A 20940-nucleotide genomic window follows, 5' to 3' on the forward strand; every position below is an offset into this window, starting at 1 on the left:
AGAACACTCACACGTCACGGCCTCCAGCTCCTTGGTGTCCTCGTCCTTCTCGCTGTCCCGGTTCTCCTCCTCGCTGTCCTTCCTGAACTCCAGGGGCGACGGCAGCTCCGTGTCCTCCGTGTGGTCGTTCTGCTCGTCCACCACTGAGCGGGAGAGGGAGAGAAGACGACGACGACGATGATGATGCAGTGTGATTTATTCATGTACGGTTTCATCACCACAAGTTTTCCCTCTGAGGTTTTCGGGGTTCCTACATATCTTTTTCCCAGACTCAAATGTACAGAGTTCACTGTAGATTTTTCAGACATTATTTTATCGTCCGAGTCAAAACAGCTTGATGTTGATGAAGTGAATATTATTATGTAAATTAATCATTTTAAAATCCAACTGTTAACATATCACATTCTGTCTGTGTCTGTTATTATGTTGCACTTGATACAGTCACGATATTAAATATTGATACTTCCAATTCTGACGTCACCTGTTCCAGGACTGATCCTCATATATAAATACTGATATTTAAACTCAATCATTTCGGGTAAAGGTGTACTTATCATCAACAGTACAAAGTAACCATCTTAATAATATCCGGTTGAGAGGAACTACTTTTCCTTCCGCCGGTCACAGTCACATGTGAACTCTACTCTGTAGATACAGCAGTGACAGGTACTGTACAGAGAGTGAGTTGCTATGGCGATCTTGATCACTGATTCACTAGACGAGAGAGATTGAGACGGATCGTTAGTTATTATAGAATCTTTTGGATTCACCTCTGCTTGGACTTCAGTCTGGAAACTTTTCTTTATTCCAAACTTATCCAGACCTGGGAATCAAATTCCTCACTTTTCCACACTGCGTAGGAACCCTGAGGTATGATCCTCCAGCAGTTTGGATACTTGAGCTCACTAGTATCACTCTGATGTTGACAGTAAATCCCCCAACAGCAGACAACAGGTCTGTTTTTCCCTCAGCGTGTGTTCACCTCGCTCCGCCTGGTCTATGATCTGTCGCACGGCTTTCTTCAGACTGTTGGCCCGGAGCATCAGCTGCTCCCTGCTCCTGAACAGCTGGTGGACGGGTCCTCCTCGTCGTCCTTTCTCCGTCTCCTCCTCCTCCAGCTTCCCCTTCAGCTCCGACAGACTCTCCTCGCTGGCCTCCTCCTCCTCCTCCTCCTCTTCCTCCTCCTCCTCCTCCTCCTGCTCCTCCTCCACGATGGGAGGGGTGGAATGTGGGAGCGGAGGCAGAGCCTGGCACTCGGCGTTGAGGGTGTGGAGGAGCGAGTCCAGCTTCTCGTTGAGGATGGCACACTGGACACAAACAGGACGGATGTGCAGCACGTGAGCAGAAGTTCAAGTTTCACGATGGGGCCGACCCTTCGGGACGATGGTGACGACCAGACTTACTTTGAGCGACATGGTGTCGCACTCGTCTGCGTTCTCCGCACTCTTCTCGTAGGCTTTCCCCACTTTGGCAACAAAGTCCTTCACCGTCTCACACAGGATCCTGGGAAACAGGAAGTAGACGTGAGACATTTGTGGTCAAATGAATGAAATAAGAAAATGAAAAGATGAGTTCTGTCAGAGGCCACTGCAATATTTTTTATAATAATAAAACATATATATATGTATTGGATGGGTTCTATTTAATATATATCCTTGTAGCTCATGCAGCACATCAAACTATATTTTAGAATCATTTCACCAATCAGGGCAGTTGCCCTTTAAATTTTCACAAAGTCAATTGCCGAAATGTACGTTTGCAAAAATCAGTGTTGTGTTTTTTTGCAGATGAAACGTGGACGTGGGTGAATTATTAGTTTGTATTCTGTGATATTTGGTATTCCGTGTTGTTGGCTCTGCTGCCTGTTGTTCAGGGTGTCGCTCACTTGGCGGAGGAGATGACCCCCGAGTGCTGCTCACAGTTCAGGATCTTCGTGAGATGAGCAGCTACGGAGTCTTCGTAGGCAGAAATGTGAAACTGGAGAGAAATAGATTTTAAAAAACACATTTAAAAAAGTATGTTTTACATAGAGAACACCATATTTGGACTAATAAGCATAAATTCATCTAAGTTTTTCTCATTCGTACTGGAAATGCTTGCGACTAAGGATTATTTTCATCATCGATCTTTCTGTCGATTCTTTTCTCCATTAATCCATTAGTTGTTTGGTTGATAAAATCTCATTAAAAAAGTGAAAAATATTGTTTGTGTTTCGCAAAAACCACCAAGATGATGTTTCGTTTTGTCCACAAACCAAAGATGTTCAGTTGACTGTCACAGAGGAGCAGAGAAACCAGAAGATGTTCACATTTAAGAAGCTGAAATCAAAGAATTTAGACTTTTTCTTCATAACACTACTAAACGATTATCAAAAAGAGTTGGCGATTCATTTAGTAGTGGATTACTAATCGATTAGTCGTCCGTTGGCTCTGTTCCCTACCTGGCAGTCGTCGGTGCCCTCCGGCGTGGTGGGGCAGCTGTGCTTGGGCGGGATCTTGATCTCGTAGGTCATGATGCTCCAGCGGTCCAGCATCTTGGTGCTGGCCCGCTCCAGCTTCTCCAGGATCTGCGGCAGCTGCGTGTCGTCGTCGCAGGACGGGCCCCAGCCCAGGACGCGCGCCAGGTCGTTACCCGTGCCCAGCGGCAGCACCCCCAGCTGGCACTGGAACACATGCGAGGGGGGGGGGCTTTATTTGGCATCGTCGGGGAGTAAACGCCGGCGGTGGCGTGTGTGTGTGTGTGTGTGTGTGTGTGTGTATAATGAGCGTGTGTCTTTATGTATGCTGCCAGCAGCAAAGGCAAAAAGCTCAAACTGGCACATTGACCAAAGACACAGAGATGTAACGTATGAAATACATGATCATGCAGAGTTTTCTGTGTTTTACCTGTTTGTGCAGATTGAGTTTGTCGATCTCGGACAGGACCCAGCCCACGCTGCCGTCGCCGCCGCACACCAGGATACGGAAGTTGTCGAACTTCTGAAACAGGCGCAGACTGACAAAGACGCACAAACATTTTTATTTCCACATGAAATGTCTCGTATGCGTATTTATGGATGTGTTCATGTGTCTGGACAGCTGGCGTGTTTGCGTTGCTCACCCGAGGTGCGGCCCGCCGTTGACCAGGTCGAAGACCTGCGCCGGGTTGAGGAGCTGCTTGAAGCGCCGCAGGAACTTCACCCCCTGGTTGTCGCCACTCTTGGAGTTGACGAAGACCAGGAGGGGGCTGGCACAGGACGGGGGGCAGGTGGCCTTCCAGAAGCCTGACGAGAGACGAAGGCTTGTTAGGGAGAGAATCTTATTACGCGTCTGATTTGACTGAACTGTCCCTTTACACGCTGTGTAACCGCTGGACGAGTGTGAGACTGAGACTGAACAACACGGGAGCACAGCACATGTCAAAAACACGTTTTTGCTCCGTAGTGGAGCTGGAACACACACACACACACACACACACACACACACACACACACACTGATCTGTGGAAGGTAACGCCCCCCCCTCTGTGTTGACAGGTTTCCTCCGTGTGGCACTGCCATCGTGCTCCGTCACTGGTTCCGTCTTCTCGCTAAGCTCCGTCTCCCCTCTTCGATTTTATCCCCCCCACTCTCTTTCTCTCTCTCTGTGTGATCTTGTCAGAGAAGGATGGATGGAGGGAGGGGAAGAGGAGGAGGGGAGACGAGAGGAGGGGAGAGGAGAGAAGGGAAGGGGGAGTCACGACGCTCCGGCACGTGCTACAGTCTGCTGCCCCCCCCCTCCCTCCCTCCCTCCTCCCCTCAGCCAATTACAACCGACCCCCCCTCCCCTCCTCTTCCCAGCCTGCATTTGGGCAGAGGGGGCCTGGCACGTGAGGAGCGAGTGAAGGGCAGAGAGAGAGGAGGGGAGAAGTGAAGGATTATATTCTGTTTACGTCTTATCCTCCTCCTTTCATCTGGATTCCCCATCCTCCTTTTTCTCTGACTCTTTTTTTTTATCCCTCCACCAATCAGCCGACGTCAGTGTGTGTGTGTGTGTGTGTGTGTGTGTGTGTGTGGTTGTGTGTGTGTGTGTGTGTGTGTGTGTGTGTGTGTGTGTGTGTTTGATAGGCGTCAGCAACAGTAATGCAATCACAAATGCTTATCTGAGTCTGTCTCACAGGTGCCGATCTCCATCTACAGTTGCTCTGGCAAACACACACACACACACACACACACACACACACACACACACGCTGGCGCACACACACACATACACACACACGGGAGACACTTGAACAGACAGAAGGGCACAGAAATAAAGAAGAGAAGCAGAGAGCGCCTTGAGAGAGACTCCGACTGAGCTCTTCTTCTTCTTCTCTGAGTGTGTGCGTGTGTGTGACATGCAATTACAATTCCTCTCACACTCGCACCTCGCCTCCTCCCGGATCTATTTTTACGTCCGTCAGAGAAGGTGTGTGCCGACCTGTCAGACGGAGCTATTTTTAACCTTCGTCGCAGCCAATTTCCCCGGGGCACAAAAAAACCAGAGACTCGTTGCTTTTCCTGCAACACGACTGTGAACGACGAGCGGGAAGATAATGAGCAACTATGTGGATTTGACGCGTGAGACCGTTCACCTGGGAAAAGTAACAGTACTGTCGTTTTCCTAAAACATCAGCCGACCAAACGTGGATGAAGTGTCATTAATTCACCTCTAAAAAAATTAGTGATTGCTCATAGGGACCGTCCGGCATCAACCTCTGACCCTGTGGAGTAAGTCAGCGTTATTGATTGTACGTGTGTGTGCGTATGTGTGTGTGTGTGTGTGTGCGTGCGTGCGTGCGTGTGTGTGTGTGCGTGCAGGGGGTTTTCCTACCGTCCGAGTCGATGCTGTTGAGCGCCGTCGGGGGAATGATGGAGACTTTGCACTGACCCAGAGGACACTTGCGAGGGTACAGGTCCATACAGGCCGTGTGCACCTAGAGGAACCACGACAACAAAGGGAAACGTTTTATGATTCACGACTTTATGATCTTCTCCCTCTCGTACGAAAAAACACAACAGAAATAACAGGCGGATGCTTTCTGCCCTTTGCAGGAAGAGAACGATGATGAAATAAGAATAAAATGAAACGTGACCAATCATCGTATGATACTGGAAAACTGTAAAAAAAAAGACTTAATCTACACATTTACACACATACATCATAAAATATGTCTGAAAACAGGTGAGACCGAAGGCTACAAGTATTGAATCCTGAAGCTCTGACGAAAGAAGCTGTGGGGAAAAGTGTGTATGCATCATCTCGTCTGATGGAAAAACATCGCTGAAGAATTCCCCACTTTCCAACATGAAATATGAGTTTTGTTGCAACATGCATGTACACGTCCAAACAAAAACACACTTCCATCAATCCGCTGCTCTTCATGCGCCAGCATCTTAAATTCAAACGATCGCTCTCTCTCTTTAGGGATTTTAATCCCTACTGGAATCCCAGTGACCCATCTCAGCGTCTAACGTTCCTGTGGTGCAAAGTGTGACGCACCATGGCTTTGCACCAGAGGCAGCGCCAGTCCTGCAGCCTCAGCACGCTGCCGCACGTCTTGTCGCACACGGCACACTTGGCACTGACGGGCAGGTTTCCCTCCAGCCACTGGTGAGGCATCGCAATCTGTCAACACACACACACACACACACACACACACACACAAACAAACACGGTTCAAGAGATGGGAAGTCGCTCACAGAGACTCCGTTCCTTCTCTGAGAGTTTTCCACGAGCTCCACGGAATCAGCCAGTGGACGCATATGGAAGCTCTGCATCAATATATACGTTATGTCTTTGAAATTAAAACGCACCCCATCCTCGTCTTCGATGATGTCCTTCCCGATGGAGGCCAGCGTCGTCCACTTGCAGTTGTTGGTGGCTCGGACCGCGCAGCGTTTGTGGGCTTTGAATTTGCAAACTGGAAAAAAAAACATGAAACATTCAATAATTAGGTTGTGAATGTAAAACCCCCGCATGACGTCGCACATGAAGTCTATGGAGGCCGACTGTACGCATGAGGAGGCGATCCCCCTTCTTCTGCTTTAATGAGCTTGATGCAGCTTTACTCCGAATCAGAAATTCAAAATGAGAATTGTAAACACACAGCGTTTCTGACGGGAGACGTACGACACACGGGGGCAGATTGTTCTCTCGCCTGGTTCTGGAGGCACTTAGTCCGATCATGAATAATGTCTGCAACCTGCTCTGGGGAACTTTTGCTTCCAGCCAACTGCTGCTACACAACACACACACACACACACACACACACACACACACACACACACACACACACACACACACACACACACACACACACACACACACACACACACACACACACACACACACACACACACACACACACACACACACAATCCTGTCATTAGTACAATCTCTACGCCAGATATATACAAATTAAGTCAGAGTCATATCCGGGAGCAACAATCGATGTTTCAGTCTTGTCTCCCACTAAATGCTGTTAGAGAGCATTAGCAGAGCATTAAGAGAATTCAGAGGACATGATGTTAATGGCCGGGCCGCCGAACCTGGAGCGTTCACAAACCAGACCGGGAAGAAAAGAAACAACAACACCAACAACAACCACCGTGTGTGTAGACAGAAAGGCAGAGGAGTGTGTGTGTGTGTGTGTGTGTGTGTGTGTGTGGAGCGCGGATCAATCCCCACCGGTCGTCGTCCTCCACAGGAAATCGAAGGGAAACTTAAGCTGATTGCTGTGAAACCGTTCGGCTGCTCCGGACGTTTAACAGAGACACTCTCTTCTCTGCTCTGCGTCTCTCCGTCGTCCTCGCTGATTGTTCCGTCTCCTGTCCGACCGTACATCACACTGAGCGCCATAAATCTCACGAGTCAACCAAACAAATATGCACTGCTGATCGTTTACGCGGAGAGCATTAGAGATCATCTCGATGAGGTCAGAGATCCATTAACTGACTCGTGTCCACCGGGAACCTCGACTCGGAACGTCCAAGTTGTAAGTTGCGAGTTGTAATTCCGAGTTCCGAGGTGTAATGGAAAGCAGCATCACCAACCCCGTATTACAAATCCAAGATGGCTGCTCCGTGAATCAACAGTTCGTGAAAGGCCATACAGCAGGTGTTGTTTTTTTACAGTTTATCCGCACTTCTTTCTCATTTTGCTCATTAAATTTGCCGTACACACTAGTACTGTCAAATTGCCGTCTGTGGACGTGTTACTGCGACGTTAGTATGCGTGGAACGCCGCGTAATGCGTTATTACGAAGTGGCTCAATGGCCCCCAGGCGTCCATCTTGTTCTTTCGACTTCCGACCAAATGTGCAACTGGAGCGCAATCAACTGGGGTCGTTCGGGTGTGACGTCATCCCGAGCTCGGAAGTCGGGGGGGGTGACTTTTTATCCGACCTGGTTCGTTCCAGTTGCAATTTCCGACTTGAGATCCGTAAATCTGACTTCTGAGATTTTAATGGAACGATTAACAAGACTTGCGAATGGAACGCAGGGTCAGCATGAGTTTTGATGAAGGCCACGCAATCTCAATTGCATCTTCCTATCGTTGGTTGAATGTGTGTGTGTGTGTGTGTGTGTGTGTGGAAGTGGCTTCATGCCATTGTAATGACCTGGTCTTCTCTCTCCCTCTCTCTCTGTCTCCATCTCTTTCTCTTGCCTCCTGCTCTTTGCTCTCGTTGTAGAGGATAATGAGCGCTGGGTGAAGAGGCTCTTACCGCCGTCCACGCGTTAGCACCGAGCGCACGTGCACGCACTGACACACACACACGCACTCACGCACGCACGCACTCAGCGGAGGAACATTAGCAAAATTAAAATGAGAGGATATGCTGAGGCATTACACCAGATGAAAGAAGGAAAAAAACTGTGTTAACCCCCCTCATCTTAGCCCACACACACACACACACACACACACACACACACACTTCACTGTTCTCTCACAGATCAGGCGAGGTGATGCGGCGTCAAGCACAGGTTAACACTTCTTCAAACCGTCCACCTGACACACACACACACACACACACACACACACACACACACACACACACACACACACACACACACACACACACAGCGTGACATCAGAAGCGTACAGCTAACACCGCACATACGCTCATACGTCTGTGCGGCATTCACAGCTGTTTCAGCACCATCACTTCTCCTCCTCCGCCTCCAGCTCGACAACAGCTTCGCCGCCCCACGACCCCATTTTAACCAAGACTCTCCAGCTTTATCCAACCTGCTCCACTTGGTACAGACGACTTCAATGACTCACAAGTGCTTATGAAACAAAAAAAAATCATATACCCCCCAGTGCCTATAGATGTGCCACATCATTCACACAAAGAGAAGGAAGTCTTATGTCACAGAAGAAAAAGAAAACGCAGTGTGTAACTAGAGCTGCAACAAAAGATTGTTTTCATTATCGATTCATCTGTCGATTATTGTCTCGATCAAACGATTCATCGTTTGGTCCCAAGAAACAGTGAAACATGTCGATCGTATTTCTCAAAACTCAAGATGATGTTTTGTTTTGTACACACAGCAAAGATATTCAGTTCACTGTCACAGAGGAGCAAAGAAACCAGAACATATTCACATTTAAGAGGCTGAAATCAGAGAATTTTTCTTTGAACCGATTAATGGATTATCAAAATAGTTGGCGATTCATTTAAAAGTCGATTAACATACAGTAAACACACACACACACACACCTGTGTGTCAATGCACACACACGTGCACATCCACATGGACAGTTGCTATAGTGTTCGTTAACCTCGAATCATGAACAAATTAATACAATTCTTTTCTAATTTTAATCGCACGTAAATGGGGCTGCAACTAACCATTATTTTCATAATCGATTAATTGATTCATTGTTTGGTCCCAAAAAACGTTGATCTTGTTTCCCCAAAACTCTCAAAAGTATGTATTGTTTCGTCCAAACACCAAAGATATTAAGTTTCCTGTCACAGAGGAGCAAAGAAACATTTTATTCACATTTCAGAAGCTGAAATCAGAGAATTCTGATTTTTTTTCTCCATAAAAACTTCTTGAACCTAATAAAACGATTATCCAAATAGTTGGCGATTAATGTAGTAGTCGATTACTAATTGATCAATGGATTACTTGTTGCAGTGTTCATTAGTGTTCGTGTGCGTGTGCGTGCGTGTGTGTGTGTGCGTGTGCGTGTGCGTGTGCGTGTGCGTGTGTGTGTGTGTGTACCTTCGCAGGAGAGGCCGTGGGACGTGACCCCAGACAGGCTGTCCTTGCAGACGTTGCAGAAGGTGGGCCGTGCGTGGGAGCAGGCGTACCAGTTGTGCATCCCTGAGAAATGTTCCACATTAAACTGTGCCGTCTGGCGAAGGGAGAGGTTAGAAACAAGAAGGTTGGCAGCGCCGGGATTGTACACTCACAGAAGAAGCAGCACTACATCATCATCATCACGCTAACAAAGTATACACTGACATACGGTGAGAGTTTTGAATGAGTGAATTCATAATGATCTCAAGCGGCACAATTGATCAACATGAAAAGTAAAAGTATATCACAGTTCTCCTCTTTCCTGTAGCAGACACAAACTAACACCTGTTCATATTCACCTTCAATCATTCCTTGTGTATTAGCTTTCCCACTAATAATGATTCCCTTAAAGTCCCTCTTCCCAAAAAAGTGTTGTTCTTCTGTCTCTGTCCTCTCACATGTCTGACGTCGACTACAGCGACTTGCGTCTGGTGTTTTCACATTCCTCTCCTGGAGGAGGGACATTTCTGTGTTCCACTTCTCTGCAATTTGGAATTCAAACGAATCCTTTTCAAGCTAGATTTGGTACGTCACAAATACAGAAAACCAATGGCTGTCCAATATGCAAATGTGAGGCAAAGAAACCAGAAACTTCCAGTGCCGCAGAGCCAGCGAATCACGAGAGGACGGCAGGTGTGTCAGCAGACAGTTAGCATTAGCATTTAGCATCCACGAGAGAGGTGTCAGCAGACAGTTAGAGTTAGCAGTTAGCATCCATGAGAGGGCGGCAGGTGTCAGCAGACGGTTAGCGTTAGCATTAGCAGTTAGCATCCACGAGAGGACGGCACGTGTGTCTGCATACAGTTAGCGTTAGCATTGGCACTTATCATCCACGAGAGGATGGCAGGTGTGTCAGTAGACAGTTAGCATTAGCATTTAGCATCTACGAGAGGACGACAGTTAGCATTAGCACTTATCATCCACGAGAGGATGTCAGCAGATGGTTAGCGCTAGCATTAGCACTTATCATCCACGAGAGGACGGCAGGTGTGTCAGCAGATGTTAGCGTTAGCATTAGCACTTATCATCCACGAGAGGACGGCAGGTGTGTCAGCAGATGATTAGCGTTAGCATTAGCACTTATCATCCACGAGAGGACGGCAGGTGTGTCAGCAGATGGTTAGCGTTAGCATTAGCACTTATCATCCACGAGAGGACGGCAGGTGTGTCAGCAAATGGTTAGCGTTAGCATTAGCACTTATCATCCACGAGAGACCACATCATAAATATTCATGGTCTCAGAATTCCTCGATGACCGAGAGAGAGTGGATGGTTTCCAGAGGTAAACAATGTAAAAAACTAAATATTAGGCAAAGAAGATTATTTTTGATGTCGTTTACTGTAAACGCGTGTGGACGTCGCGTGTGCGCTGCCCCCTGCTTCACTTCCATAAGTACCCATTTTTTGTAACAGGTACTTGTACTTGTATAAAGTAGGACGCCCAAGATTCTTTCGCGCCGGGAGGAGACAGTAATGAAATGCTGTTGTGTGTTGACATCTTGGCAGAGGGGGGTGTGTGCGCTCTTGGGGGTGCTGCTGCATTGCAGTGCAGTAAAAAAAAAAAGAGGGGCGAGGGGAAGGGGGTCTTATATAAGACTTCTTCTAACAAATAAAAAAAAGGACATTCAAATACAGCACTGCCTTTTTTTTTTTTTTTTCTTCCTGCGTGCAACACGTCCAGGATCTGTACACTTGTCTTTTTTAAGACTCTTCCAGTAACGCTGGATTACAAAGAAAAAAATGCTTTAAAATGGACGGTGGACAGAGTCGCTCCGTGTTTATGTCATGAAGCGGAAAGTGACGTGTGTGTGTCTCTGCCCGCGGATGTGTCCACTGGGCACCTGTGTGCGCTCGCTGGCTGCGCCGGATCTCAGCAGCGGCGTGTTTTTTCGGGTCCCCTGTCACCTGCAGCGTCGATGCAACTCTTATTCCCACTGGGCTTCACTCATCTACGGACACTTTGTACCGTCACAAACCAAACAACACTCACTCACAGGAACGACGTCCTCGTTTGGGAATATTTGGGGGAATAAAAATCTCCTGATGATTTGCTGAGAGAAAAACCTCATAAACTGCTTTAATGTTCCTGCAACACTACGTCTTAACACGCTCTCTTTCCTCTTCCTCTTCCTCTTCTCCCTCATCATCATCACACACACACACACACACACGTGAACACACACTGGCTGATTGCGGAGGGGCTCTTACCTCGTAGTGCTCTCTGGACTGGACGGACTTCAGCGAACTGATCCAGTCCTCCATCTCCTTCCTGTTCTCGGCGCAGAGGATGAGCCGTCGGAACGGAGTGATCACCTGCAGGGACGAGATGAGACGCGTCCGGGGGGGGTGAGAGGAGCGAGGCACAATAATAACTGAGGCAAAAAAGTGAGAGGGAGAAAGGGAGAAAGGGTGACAGAGAGAGGGGTGGGTTTTTTCCAGGGGCTTTTTCCCTCCTCAGCCTGCGGAGCCTCTGCGAGGAGAGAGAGCGACCGACTCGGTCTTTAAGGGAAAGGAGAAAGGATGAGCAGCCTCCTCCCTCCCTCCCTCGTCCCTCTCTCTCCCTCTCCCTCCCTCATTAACTCCGGCTCACTTATTCCCTCACACCTTCCCGAGTTGGTCTTTTCCTTCCTCTCTCCCTCCTCTCAGCCCCTCTCTCGTTCTCTCGCTCGAACCTCTTCACGCGTTGAGGCAGATATGTGCTGACAGGCGAGGCGCCTCACTAAAGGCTAAGAGCTTCTCTCTCTCTCTCCTCCCCTCTGATTGTGTGTGTGTTTAAAAGACAAGTCTCCCTGTAGATAACCCCGCAGACACACAGCACCCTCTCATCACTCCATCACTTATTCATGCTCCCTCCTCTCCTCTTTCTCGTCATCCCCTTTGTAAAACTCATCGTGTCCTAATGTTTATCTACGTTCACCTCAGCGGGAGGAAGTGAGGTTGGATACAGGCACACACACACTCGCACACACACACTCGCACACACACACTCGCACACACTCGCACACACACACTCGCACACACACAAACACACACAAACACACACACACTCCTTCGCCAAACCAAAACACTATCTCTGAACCTTAACCTCAACCAGGACCTCAGCCTCATTAGGATCAAGCCTTGCTCTCCATGAAGACTTGTGGTCCTGACGAAGATGGCGCTCACCCTGGAAATGGTCCCAAAGTGCGTACACACACACACACACACACACACACACACACACACATGAACATCATCTAAATGTAATATCACACAAATCAATATTCATATCCGGCATCGATGGCGATGTTTCTTTCCCTCGAGGAGAAATGCTATCTATGATTCACCACGCACAAACAAGGTAGTAAAAGTTTGGTAAATTAAAGTTTGATGACTTTGCCAGAAATGAAAACAGCTGTGGTGGGCGGGGCCTGTGTTATTTCGAGTGCTTTGGGTACCTGAAAAGCGCTTTATCAATTCAATATTATTAGTATTATTATTATTATTATTATTTTTATTTGCATATCATGAATCTTTATAATCTCAGAATTGCAGAGATGAAAAGATGCGAGTGAAGGTTTCGCAGCAGTTGAATGTCCAATCAGAAACAGTAGAATTACACGTTCGGTGCAAAACCAGATTGCAATCATGAACCTACTTGTGTGAAGGCACATGAAGTGGAGCAGGGTTACGACACTCAGAGCATAACTCTCCCGATGTGTCATAGTTATTAAGGCGGAAATAGGAAAACTCACTTTAATATTCACTACGCAATTTTATTTTTTACCTACTTGAGCAAATACACTTGTAACACTATTTACATTTCTTCACCTGGATTAAGTTTCATTCTAATATAAATTATAATTAATATAAATTGATTTTTTTTTCTATAACAGCGGTTCACATTGTTAAACGTATTCCTTCTGAAACTCTCTCTCCTCTGCATACAATTGTTTTCTCAGCCGTTAATCACAATACATTTTCCACTCGCAACTGCAAGGATTACCGTGTGTGTGTGTGTATGTGTGTGTGTGTGTGTGTGTGTGTTTGTGCGCACACATGCACTTGGCAAATTGATCCCATTGGACATAGATCTTCCTGTCTCTATGCTTGTGTACTGTATATTTGTGTGTATATGTGTGTGTGCGTGTGTGTGTGTGTGTGCGTGTGTGTGTGTGTGTGTGTGTGTGTGTGTGCGTGTGTGTGTCTGAAACAGGGTAGTGATAAGATTGGTTGCTAGGGGAAACAGGGACGGCTGTTTCCAAAAATGGCTCTAGGCATCCCTCAAGTGTGGAAAACCTCTCTCGACGACTGACCTTCACAGCTGAATATATCATGTGTGTGTGTGTGTTTTCGTGCAATGACTAGCAACTACTAGCAACAACTAGAGGAGGCTACTTGATCAGAATCTACATCGCATAAATGACGAGGACTCGCAATCATGAGCCTCATTTGTAAGATAACTTTTGGCAGAGAGGAGATCACAAAGATGAACTGTGCACACACACACACACACACACACACACACACACACACGTGCACACGCTCTTACAGGTATCACCTGGCACCTGCCCGATGCACCGCCGCCGAGACTGCACGGTGCAAACGTCCGACTGCGAGTCGTCTCCCCTTGAGACTCCGTTTCACGGATTTAAAAGTGGCGAGCAATTAGGGGAGAGCGATCCAACAAGCAGTGAGTGAGTGAGTCAGAGAGAGAGAGAGGCAGTGCATCCCCCTGCAGAGTCGGTAATGAGTTCAGGGTTGGGTTTGGGCTGAGCATCACACACACACACACACGTGCACACACACACACACACACACACACACACACACACACACACACACCCTCCTCATGTGGACGTAAGGTGCTGCTCCGTCTGCAGCTCCAGCGTCATCATCTCTCATCACATATTCACAAGTGAAGCGAAACAAGTAGCTTTTGCAAAAAAAAACGTGGATGTGTGAACACGGAATGGATCACGTCATCTGCATACACACATACACTAAACACACACACACACACATGCACATCCAGTTGTTCTAGTGTCCGTTAACCTCGAATCATTAACAAATTAATATGATTCTAGCCAATTTTCCTCTCACGTAACTAGAGCTGCAACTAACGATAATTTTCTTAATCGATAAGTCAGTGGATTATTTTCTCGATTAATCGATTAGTTGTTTGGGCCATAAAAAGTCGATCGTATTTCCCCAAAATCACCAAGATGATGTTTTGTAATATTCACATTTAAGAAGCTGAAGTCAGAGAATTTTGACTTAATGGATTAACTGTTGCAGCTCTGAACGTGAACCTATTTGGGGGGAATTTGTCGAGGTGAAGATTTTACAGTTATTGAATAGGAAAATTTGTGAAATTATTGCTTTCAATAACTGGCGATATTCCAGTATTCCCTCTGCTGCCGACCGGCAGCTTCTTGTTTGGGGGGGAGTCCTCCTCCTCCTCCTCCTCCTCCTCCTCCTCTTCAACACGAGCATGCACAGGAGAAGAAACCCCCCCAAAAAAACACGGAGCAGACATGTGCAGACCTCCGAGCATGAATCGCTAAAGCAACCCCGCGGTACGACCACGAGTCGGTTACTCATCCAATCATGTCGCACCACCACCAACCTGCACGGAGGACGCCGGCAGCATCACTCGTCATCCGCAGAAGAGCTGACGGACGGACGGACGACGACAGGACGGACAGACACAGACACGTTCAGAGCAAAGCAATGTCTCCTCTGCAGTGGTCTCCCCCTCTCCTCTCTCTACCCCTCTCCTCTCTCTCCTCTCTCTCCCCCCGTCGGTGTGTGCGTGACTGCGTCCGGGTCAATGCGCATTACAGAGAGATTTGCATGTTGCAGGTGAAATGCCCGCGTTCAGCAGCAGCAGCGCGTTCATCACGAATACCTTTTGATTTTAACGTCTCACCGCCCCGTCTCCGTCTTCATCTCTTCTTCTTCTTCTGCTCCTCTGCCTCCGTCCTTCCTCTCGCTCCCCTCGCTCGCTCTGACTCCCCCCTCTCCCTCCTCTCCCTCTCTCTCTTCCCCCTGGGTTCAGTACTGAACGAGTGCGACGGTGTGACATCACTGCAGGATTTCCTTCCTCTCTCCTGCTCTACCTTTTCCCTCTGCATTCGTCCCCCCATCAATCATTTATTCACTTCATGTCGACCTCTTCTTTCTGCTCAACCTTTTTCCTTGTCCCGCTCTCACATCACCTCCCTCCTCTTCCTCACCATCGTACTGGGATGCCGATGCTCACGAGGGCGCGTTGAGCAGTTTATTAACCGGTTATTAATGGTCACGACTTTGTACGCACACTCACATGCAAGCAGGCACGCCTAATCTCATTTTATGAACATGGCAGACGTTGAGCCATCCCAGGCACTCGGTGAAGCGCTTCCAGGCGTTTGCTAAAAATAGCCGCGTGCTCTCCTCCTCCTCCTCCTCGTTTCTTAAAATAGCAACGCTCGGGGAGAGGAGAGACATTTACAGAAAGGACAAGACACCACTGGCTCTTCCACTGTCTGTTGTCATCCGTGTTACTCCGTAATACTCCGACCCCCCACCACACACACACACACACACACACACATACACACAAACATCCGACTCAGCAGCTCATTCTTTTCACAACCGGCCTCGTCCATCCACGGCAGCGTCCTCTTGTTCTCTCCCAGCGCCTCGTGTGTATCATGTGATTTGAACATCGTCTGAGTATAACCAGGACTGACGTGTTCAGGTGTGTGTGTGTGTGTGTGTGTGTGTGTGTGTGAATCATTCTCCCTTTGGGCAAATCCAGTTTCCTGGTAAAACCCCTGATGGATGAATAATGACTGCGACTGTCCACTGTGACTGAATTCAGTCACACACATCTGTAACTGACTCAATGACACACAGATGTGACATTTCATAAATCTTACATCATCGTGCCTGCGACTTTGTTTGATTCTGTCAATCACATCCCAAAGCAAACTGAGGCTGCGGGACACTGAATCGACTGAATCCGTCCAACTGACTTTGACCAGGGAAGGCAGCCATTTTGTTTAAGTGTTGCAAACAAAAGAAGAAGAAGAGGAGACACTCAAACAGAGACAAACTGTCCCGTTGTGTGTGCGTGCGTGCGTGCGTGCGTGCGTGCGTGCGTGTGTGTGTGTGTGTGTCACTCACTGTGAAGCTGTTGTTGACATTCTTCGTGCTGGACTCTGCAACGCTGGCGTCCGATAGGTCGACCTCGTCAAAGATAAGGGACTGGGAGGAGAACAGAGAGACAGAAGGAAACAGAAGAGAGAAGGGGAGAATTAATCATTGGACATTTTCTTTCTTTTCCTCAACGTCTTCTCTTGGTGTTTACTTAACGGTGACGGTGATCGGCTGTGAGAGAAAAGCGAAGCGTGACCTGAAATGAACGGCTGAAACTTGTCAGCGTTAAAATGGAGTCGTGGAAGAAATGGAAGCACAAAATAAACATTATATTTTCAATTTTAAAAAACATAACTCACAACCTCTGTTTGGCAGTTACATGTATTTCTCATTCTAGCCTCTGGGCCCATAATTAATGTGTCTCATTATACGTGAGAAAGTGTCTCTACATTATTTTCTACCAGAACAAGAAACAGTTTTCCATCTTTTCATTTGCGTAAAATCTTCTAACCTGTGGAAATAATCCATCAAATGTTCCCTCTCAATCCTGCGTTTTGAATATGAATATACTAAACATATGTTTTTATTTATTTAGCTTTTAAGATACTGGTCAGAAGATTTTTTTAAAGTGTATTTTCATTGGCTGTCAATAGATGAATATCTGTGCGACTGTGTTACAGTGGAACTCGTCCAGTTTGTCGTAAAGATAAACTCCGTTTGTTCCACGTGCCGGGACACAGAACCCACACCGCTGTGAGGTTTGTTCCCTCCTCGATGGAGAACAGAGCAAAGAACGCGACTGCGAATGTTAATAAGTTTTATTGAATTTCGAATGCGGTGGAAGGCGCTGGAGTCTATGTAGGAGAGCAGAGCCAGCGTCTACGAACAGGAACATGATATCCCAACAGAGCGACGACGACACGCAGCTGAGCGCCTCAAGAGCCACAGGCACAAAAAAAAAACATGCCGTCAAAGGAATGCCCTCTGACTCTCTCTCTGTGTGTGTGTGTGTGTGTGTGTGTGTGTGTGTGTGTGTGTGTGTGTGTGGAGGAGAGGAGTGAGTTGCTGCAGCTGTCAGAGAGGGAATGCCCAGCCTCTCCCCAGGCCTGACTGGAGAGAGGGACACCAGCCAACGATTACTCCGTGTTCTGTGTGTGTGTGTGTGTGTGTGTGTGTGTGTGTGTGTGTCCCTGCACTTCCACCACACTTGCCCTACGAGTGCGTGTGAGTGTGTTTGTGGAGTGTCGGCCAAGAGGGCCCGAGCATGAGTGGCATGCCAACACAAACACGGTCACAGCGCTCTTGGCTCATGTACCATCGCGTCACGTGTGCTACATGTGTGTGATTACTTTCAGTTCTTTTTCTGTCTCTCTCACACACACACACACACACACACACACACACACACACACACACACACACACACACACACACACACACACACACACACACACACACACACACACACACACACACACACACACACACACACTCCACTGTCTTGAGGGAAGCTGTAATGAAAGCTGACAGCGGATGGTGGACAAAGGCGAAACGTCCCGACCCCCATGGATCCAGAGCTGAGCTCAGCGGCTGCATCTCAGCGACCTCCACATGCGTCCTCCTCCTTTCCTACCTCCTCACTCCTCCTCTCTCCTACGTGGTTATCTCCAGGAGAGGAGAGGAGGCTTCCAGGATACAAAGTGAAGTCTCTGAGATGCAGCCGCCTCCTCCTCCTCTGATGGATCGACGAGGAGGTCCGGGTTCTGATCGGCACACAGGGCAGCACAGCCGGCCAGGACCACCGAGGAGACGCCGGGATGGGATGGACATGTCGGGGGGGGGGGGGCACTTAACTTATCCAGAAGCTAACGTCACTGTCCAGCCATAACAGAGAGAGGGAGAGAGAGAGTCGCTATGCAATTATAATGTTCCAGTTATAAATAACTAATCCTTACCACAACACACACACACGAGCAGGAAATAAGTATTTATGTTTTTTTTCTTTTTGTTTGAGCTCTCCCATCCTGGCCGTCGAGTGACTTAATGCCGCAGAGGAGGACGAGCAAGAAACAGTGTGAAGCAGTAAGAGTTTAATAAGATAAACTGAACCTTAGTGTCGCCACACGTGTGTTTTGCTGCCCGACCTGCGCTTATATCTATATTTCATATACCGTGCGTTCATGTCAGATGGTTGTAACAATGGCGGCGCCGTATGGCATGAACGCAGCTCTATCGTCTACAGGTGAGCGGGTGGGGTCTGGCCCGCTGCGCTGACCCGGATTCTCACTAGGCCTTCCTCGGATCCGCTGGCGGCCAGAGGCGGCGGGGGGCGCCGCGCGCCCGTCCAGCACACGGACAGAACTCGCCAGCACACGTGGCTCCTGGACACCCGGTGCAGCGCCCGCTCCTGCCAGCGCGCCAACACACTGCCGGACTGGTGGCGCGTGAACACACGCGAATCACACACAGAATCACACACATCAACACACACAGGATCACACACACACACACACACACGGGATCACACACATCAACACACACAGGATCACACACATCAACACACACAGGATCACACACACAGGATCACACAAAAGTTTCACACCAGGCAGGTTTGGTTAGAAGGAAAGGGTCAAAGTTCAAACGTTAAGAACAAAAATGAACTTAAAGTAGAAGATTAAAAGGAAAGAAACCATCAGAACGACTAGTGCAAGAGAATAAGAATAAATATTAAAACCGCAGACGGTTAGCTTAGCTTAGCGTAGATTAGCTTCGTATGACGACTGGCAACAGAGAGAAATGGCAACCGGCCAGTCTATAAAGCCCCATCAAACTTTTCTGCTTCGATTGTTTTATGGATGAAACAAACAATAAATATTCCACTGATCTATTAAAAAAACTCTGTTTTTTGGGGACAGAACTAGGCTAGCTGTTTCTCTCTGTTTTTATGATAAGCTAAGCTAAGCTAACAGGATGCCTGTCTCGAGGCCGCCACACATTCACACCTCTCATTACCAGAATCATCATACGCTCGTTGTTTTTTTTCCAGACTTGATAAAATAAATATTATTTATATTAATATTTTTTCAAAAATGATATCCCCTTTTTCATGTTTTGCACCGTTCTAATCGCGGTGTGCGGCTGCCTACTGACATAGATTTGTTTTTCTGTCTCTTTTTACTGTCGAGTCCGTTTGTACGTCGGGAGAATTTTGTGTCTGTGAGTTACATTACTATTGTTATTGTTGTTATTGTGATTATTCATCTATTTATTCATGTATTTGCACGTTCCAGTTGTATAAATTCCACAATTTTTCGCTATCGATCTCACTCAAATCAGAAAGCTTTGTCTGCAGACGGTTAAGAGAAGTCATATGTGGTGTAGAGGAGCGGTCGTCGTCAGAGGCGAGGCGACTGTACCTTGGCGTCTTTGGCGTAGTAGAGAGTTCGGCCTCTCAGTTTGAAGTAGCGCTTCCTCCAGCGCTGGAAGGAGCTGGTCTGTTTCAGCAGCAGTCCCTCTTTTATACTCGTCTGGACGGAGAGAGGAGAGACGCGGCGACAAAATAAATACACAACAAGTTTCATCAGAGAATTACACACAGATTCAATCTCTGTCAGACACACACACACACACACACACACACACACACACACTCCTGGACACAGAGGGAAAAGAACGCCGGACGCAGACGGAGAGAAAGAAAGTGAAGAGGAAGAGGAGGAACAAAGGGACACAGGCGTCATCCCACTGACACATATCTCCTCTATAATACACATTTGACAAACCCAAAAGAGACTCACATCATCATATCCTCACTGAACGATAAACAGGAATGTTTCAGAGTGATTTTGAAAGCAATGTATGAGGAGGAGGTAGAAGAAACAGGGATGATAAGACTGAGATAAAAGAGTGAAAATGAATTCGATTTTTTGTTTAGTTTAGTTTAAACACGCTTCCTGCCTCCACTACAACCTGTGTGTGTACTGTGTTGGGCGCACACACACACAGGATCCTTACGACCACCGGCATCGTGCACGCACACACACAAACAAACACACACACACACACACACACACACACAGTCGACATACAGAGCAAATACTGCGAGACGAGGAACTGTGGTCATGGAAAAGATAAAACACAAACGCACACACATGTATGTACACACACACACACACACACACACACACACACAAACACACACACACACACACACACACAGATGGAAATGGCTGTGTGGGAGGAGCATCACTCTCTCTGGGCACAAACACACACACACACACATGTACATACACACATGTACACACACACACACACACACACACACACACACACACGCAGAAGGGCTATTTATAGCGAAGGAAGGCTGCTCGCTGCCTCTCCAAGGGGAGAATTACAAACAGACACGGAGGCCTGGAGCTGACATCCTGCCCACCAGCTGTGTCAACTTCAACACAGAACACACTGCGGCAGAACACAGGCTCATTGTGGAGACGCGTGCACAC

The 20940-nt window shown here is 47.6% G+C and overlaps 1 protein-coding gene across 8 annotated transcripts in view; it reads right to left on the reverse strand.

Annotated features, from left to right (window-relative positions):
• dgkh (diacylglycerol kinase, eta) overlaps positions 1–20940 on the reverse strand; it is a 41406-nt gene that overhangs the window by 12204 nt on the left and 8262 nt on the right. For 5 of the 8 annotated variants that reach the window (XM_047337420.1, XM_047337418.1, XM_047337421.1 and 2 more), the window contains 15 exons: positions 19855–19965; positions 18714–18872; positions 16466–16546; positions 11522–11626; positions 9236–9368; positions 5816–5922; positions 5502–5627; positions 4833–4935; positions 3100–3262; positions 2886–2994; positions 2441–2662; positions 1886–1977; positions 1404–1503; positions 983–1307; positions 12–143 (listed from right to left, as the gene is read on the reverse strand). In XM_047337420.1, the coding sequence (XP_047193376.1) occupies positions 12–143; positions 983–1307; positions 1404–1503; positions 1886–1977; positions 2441–2662; positions 2886–2994; positions 3100–3262; positions 4833–4935; positions 5502–5627; positions 5816–5922; positions 9236–9368; positions 11522–11626; positions 16466–16546; positions 18714–18872; positions 19855–19965 (2068 nt within the window). Of the gene's footprint in view, positions 1–11; positions 144–982; positions 1308–1403; positions 1504–1885; positions 1978–2440; positions 2663–2885; positions 2995–3099; positions 3263–4832; positions 4936–5501; positions 5628–5815; positions 5923–9235; positions 9369–11521; positions 11627–15203; positions 15276–16465; positions 16547–18713; positions 18873–19854; positions 19966–20940 lie in introns of those variants that run through there. The other 3 variants (XM_047337423.1, XM_035604313.2, XM_047337422.1) reach the window with 2 other exon arrangements.

Source organism: Scophthalmus maximus, chromosome 14 (assembly GCF_022379125.1).
Source record: "Scophthalmus maximus strain ysfricsl-2021 chromosome 14, ASM2237912v1, whole genome shotgun sequence".
Classification (NCBI taxonomy): domain Eukaryota; kingdom Metazoa; phylum Chordata; class Actinopteri; order Pleuronectiformes; family Scophthalmidae; genus Scophthalmus; species Scophthalmus maximus.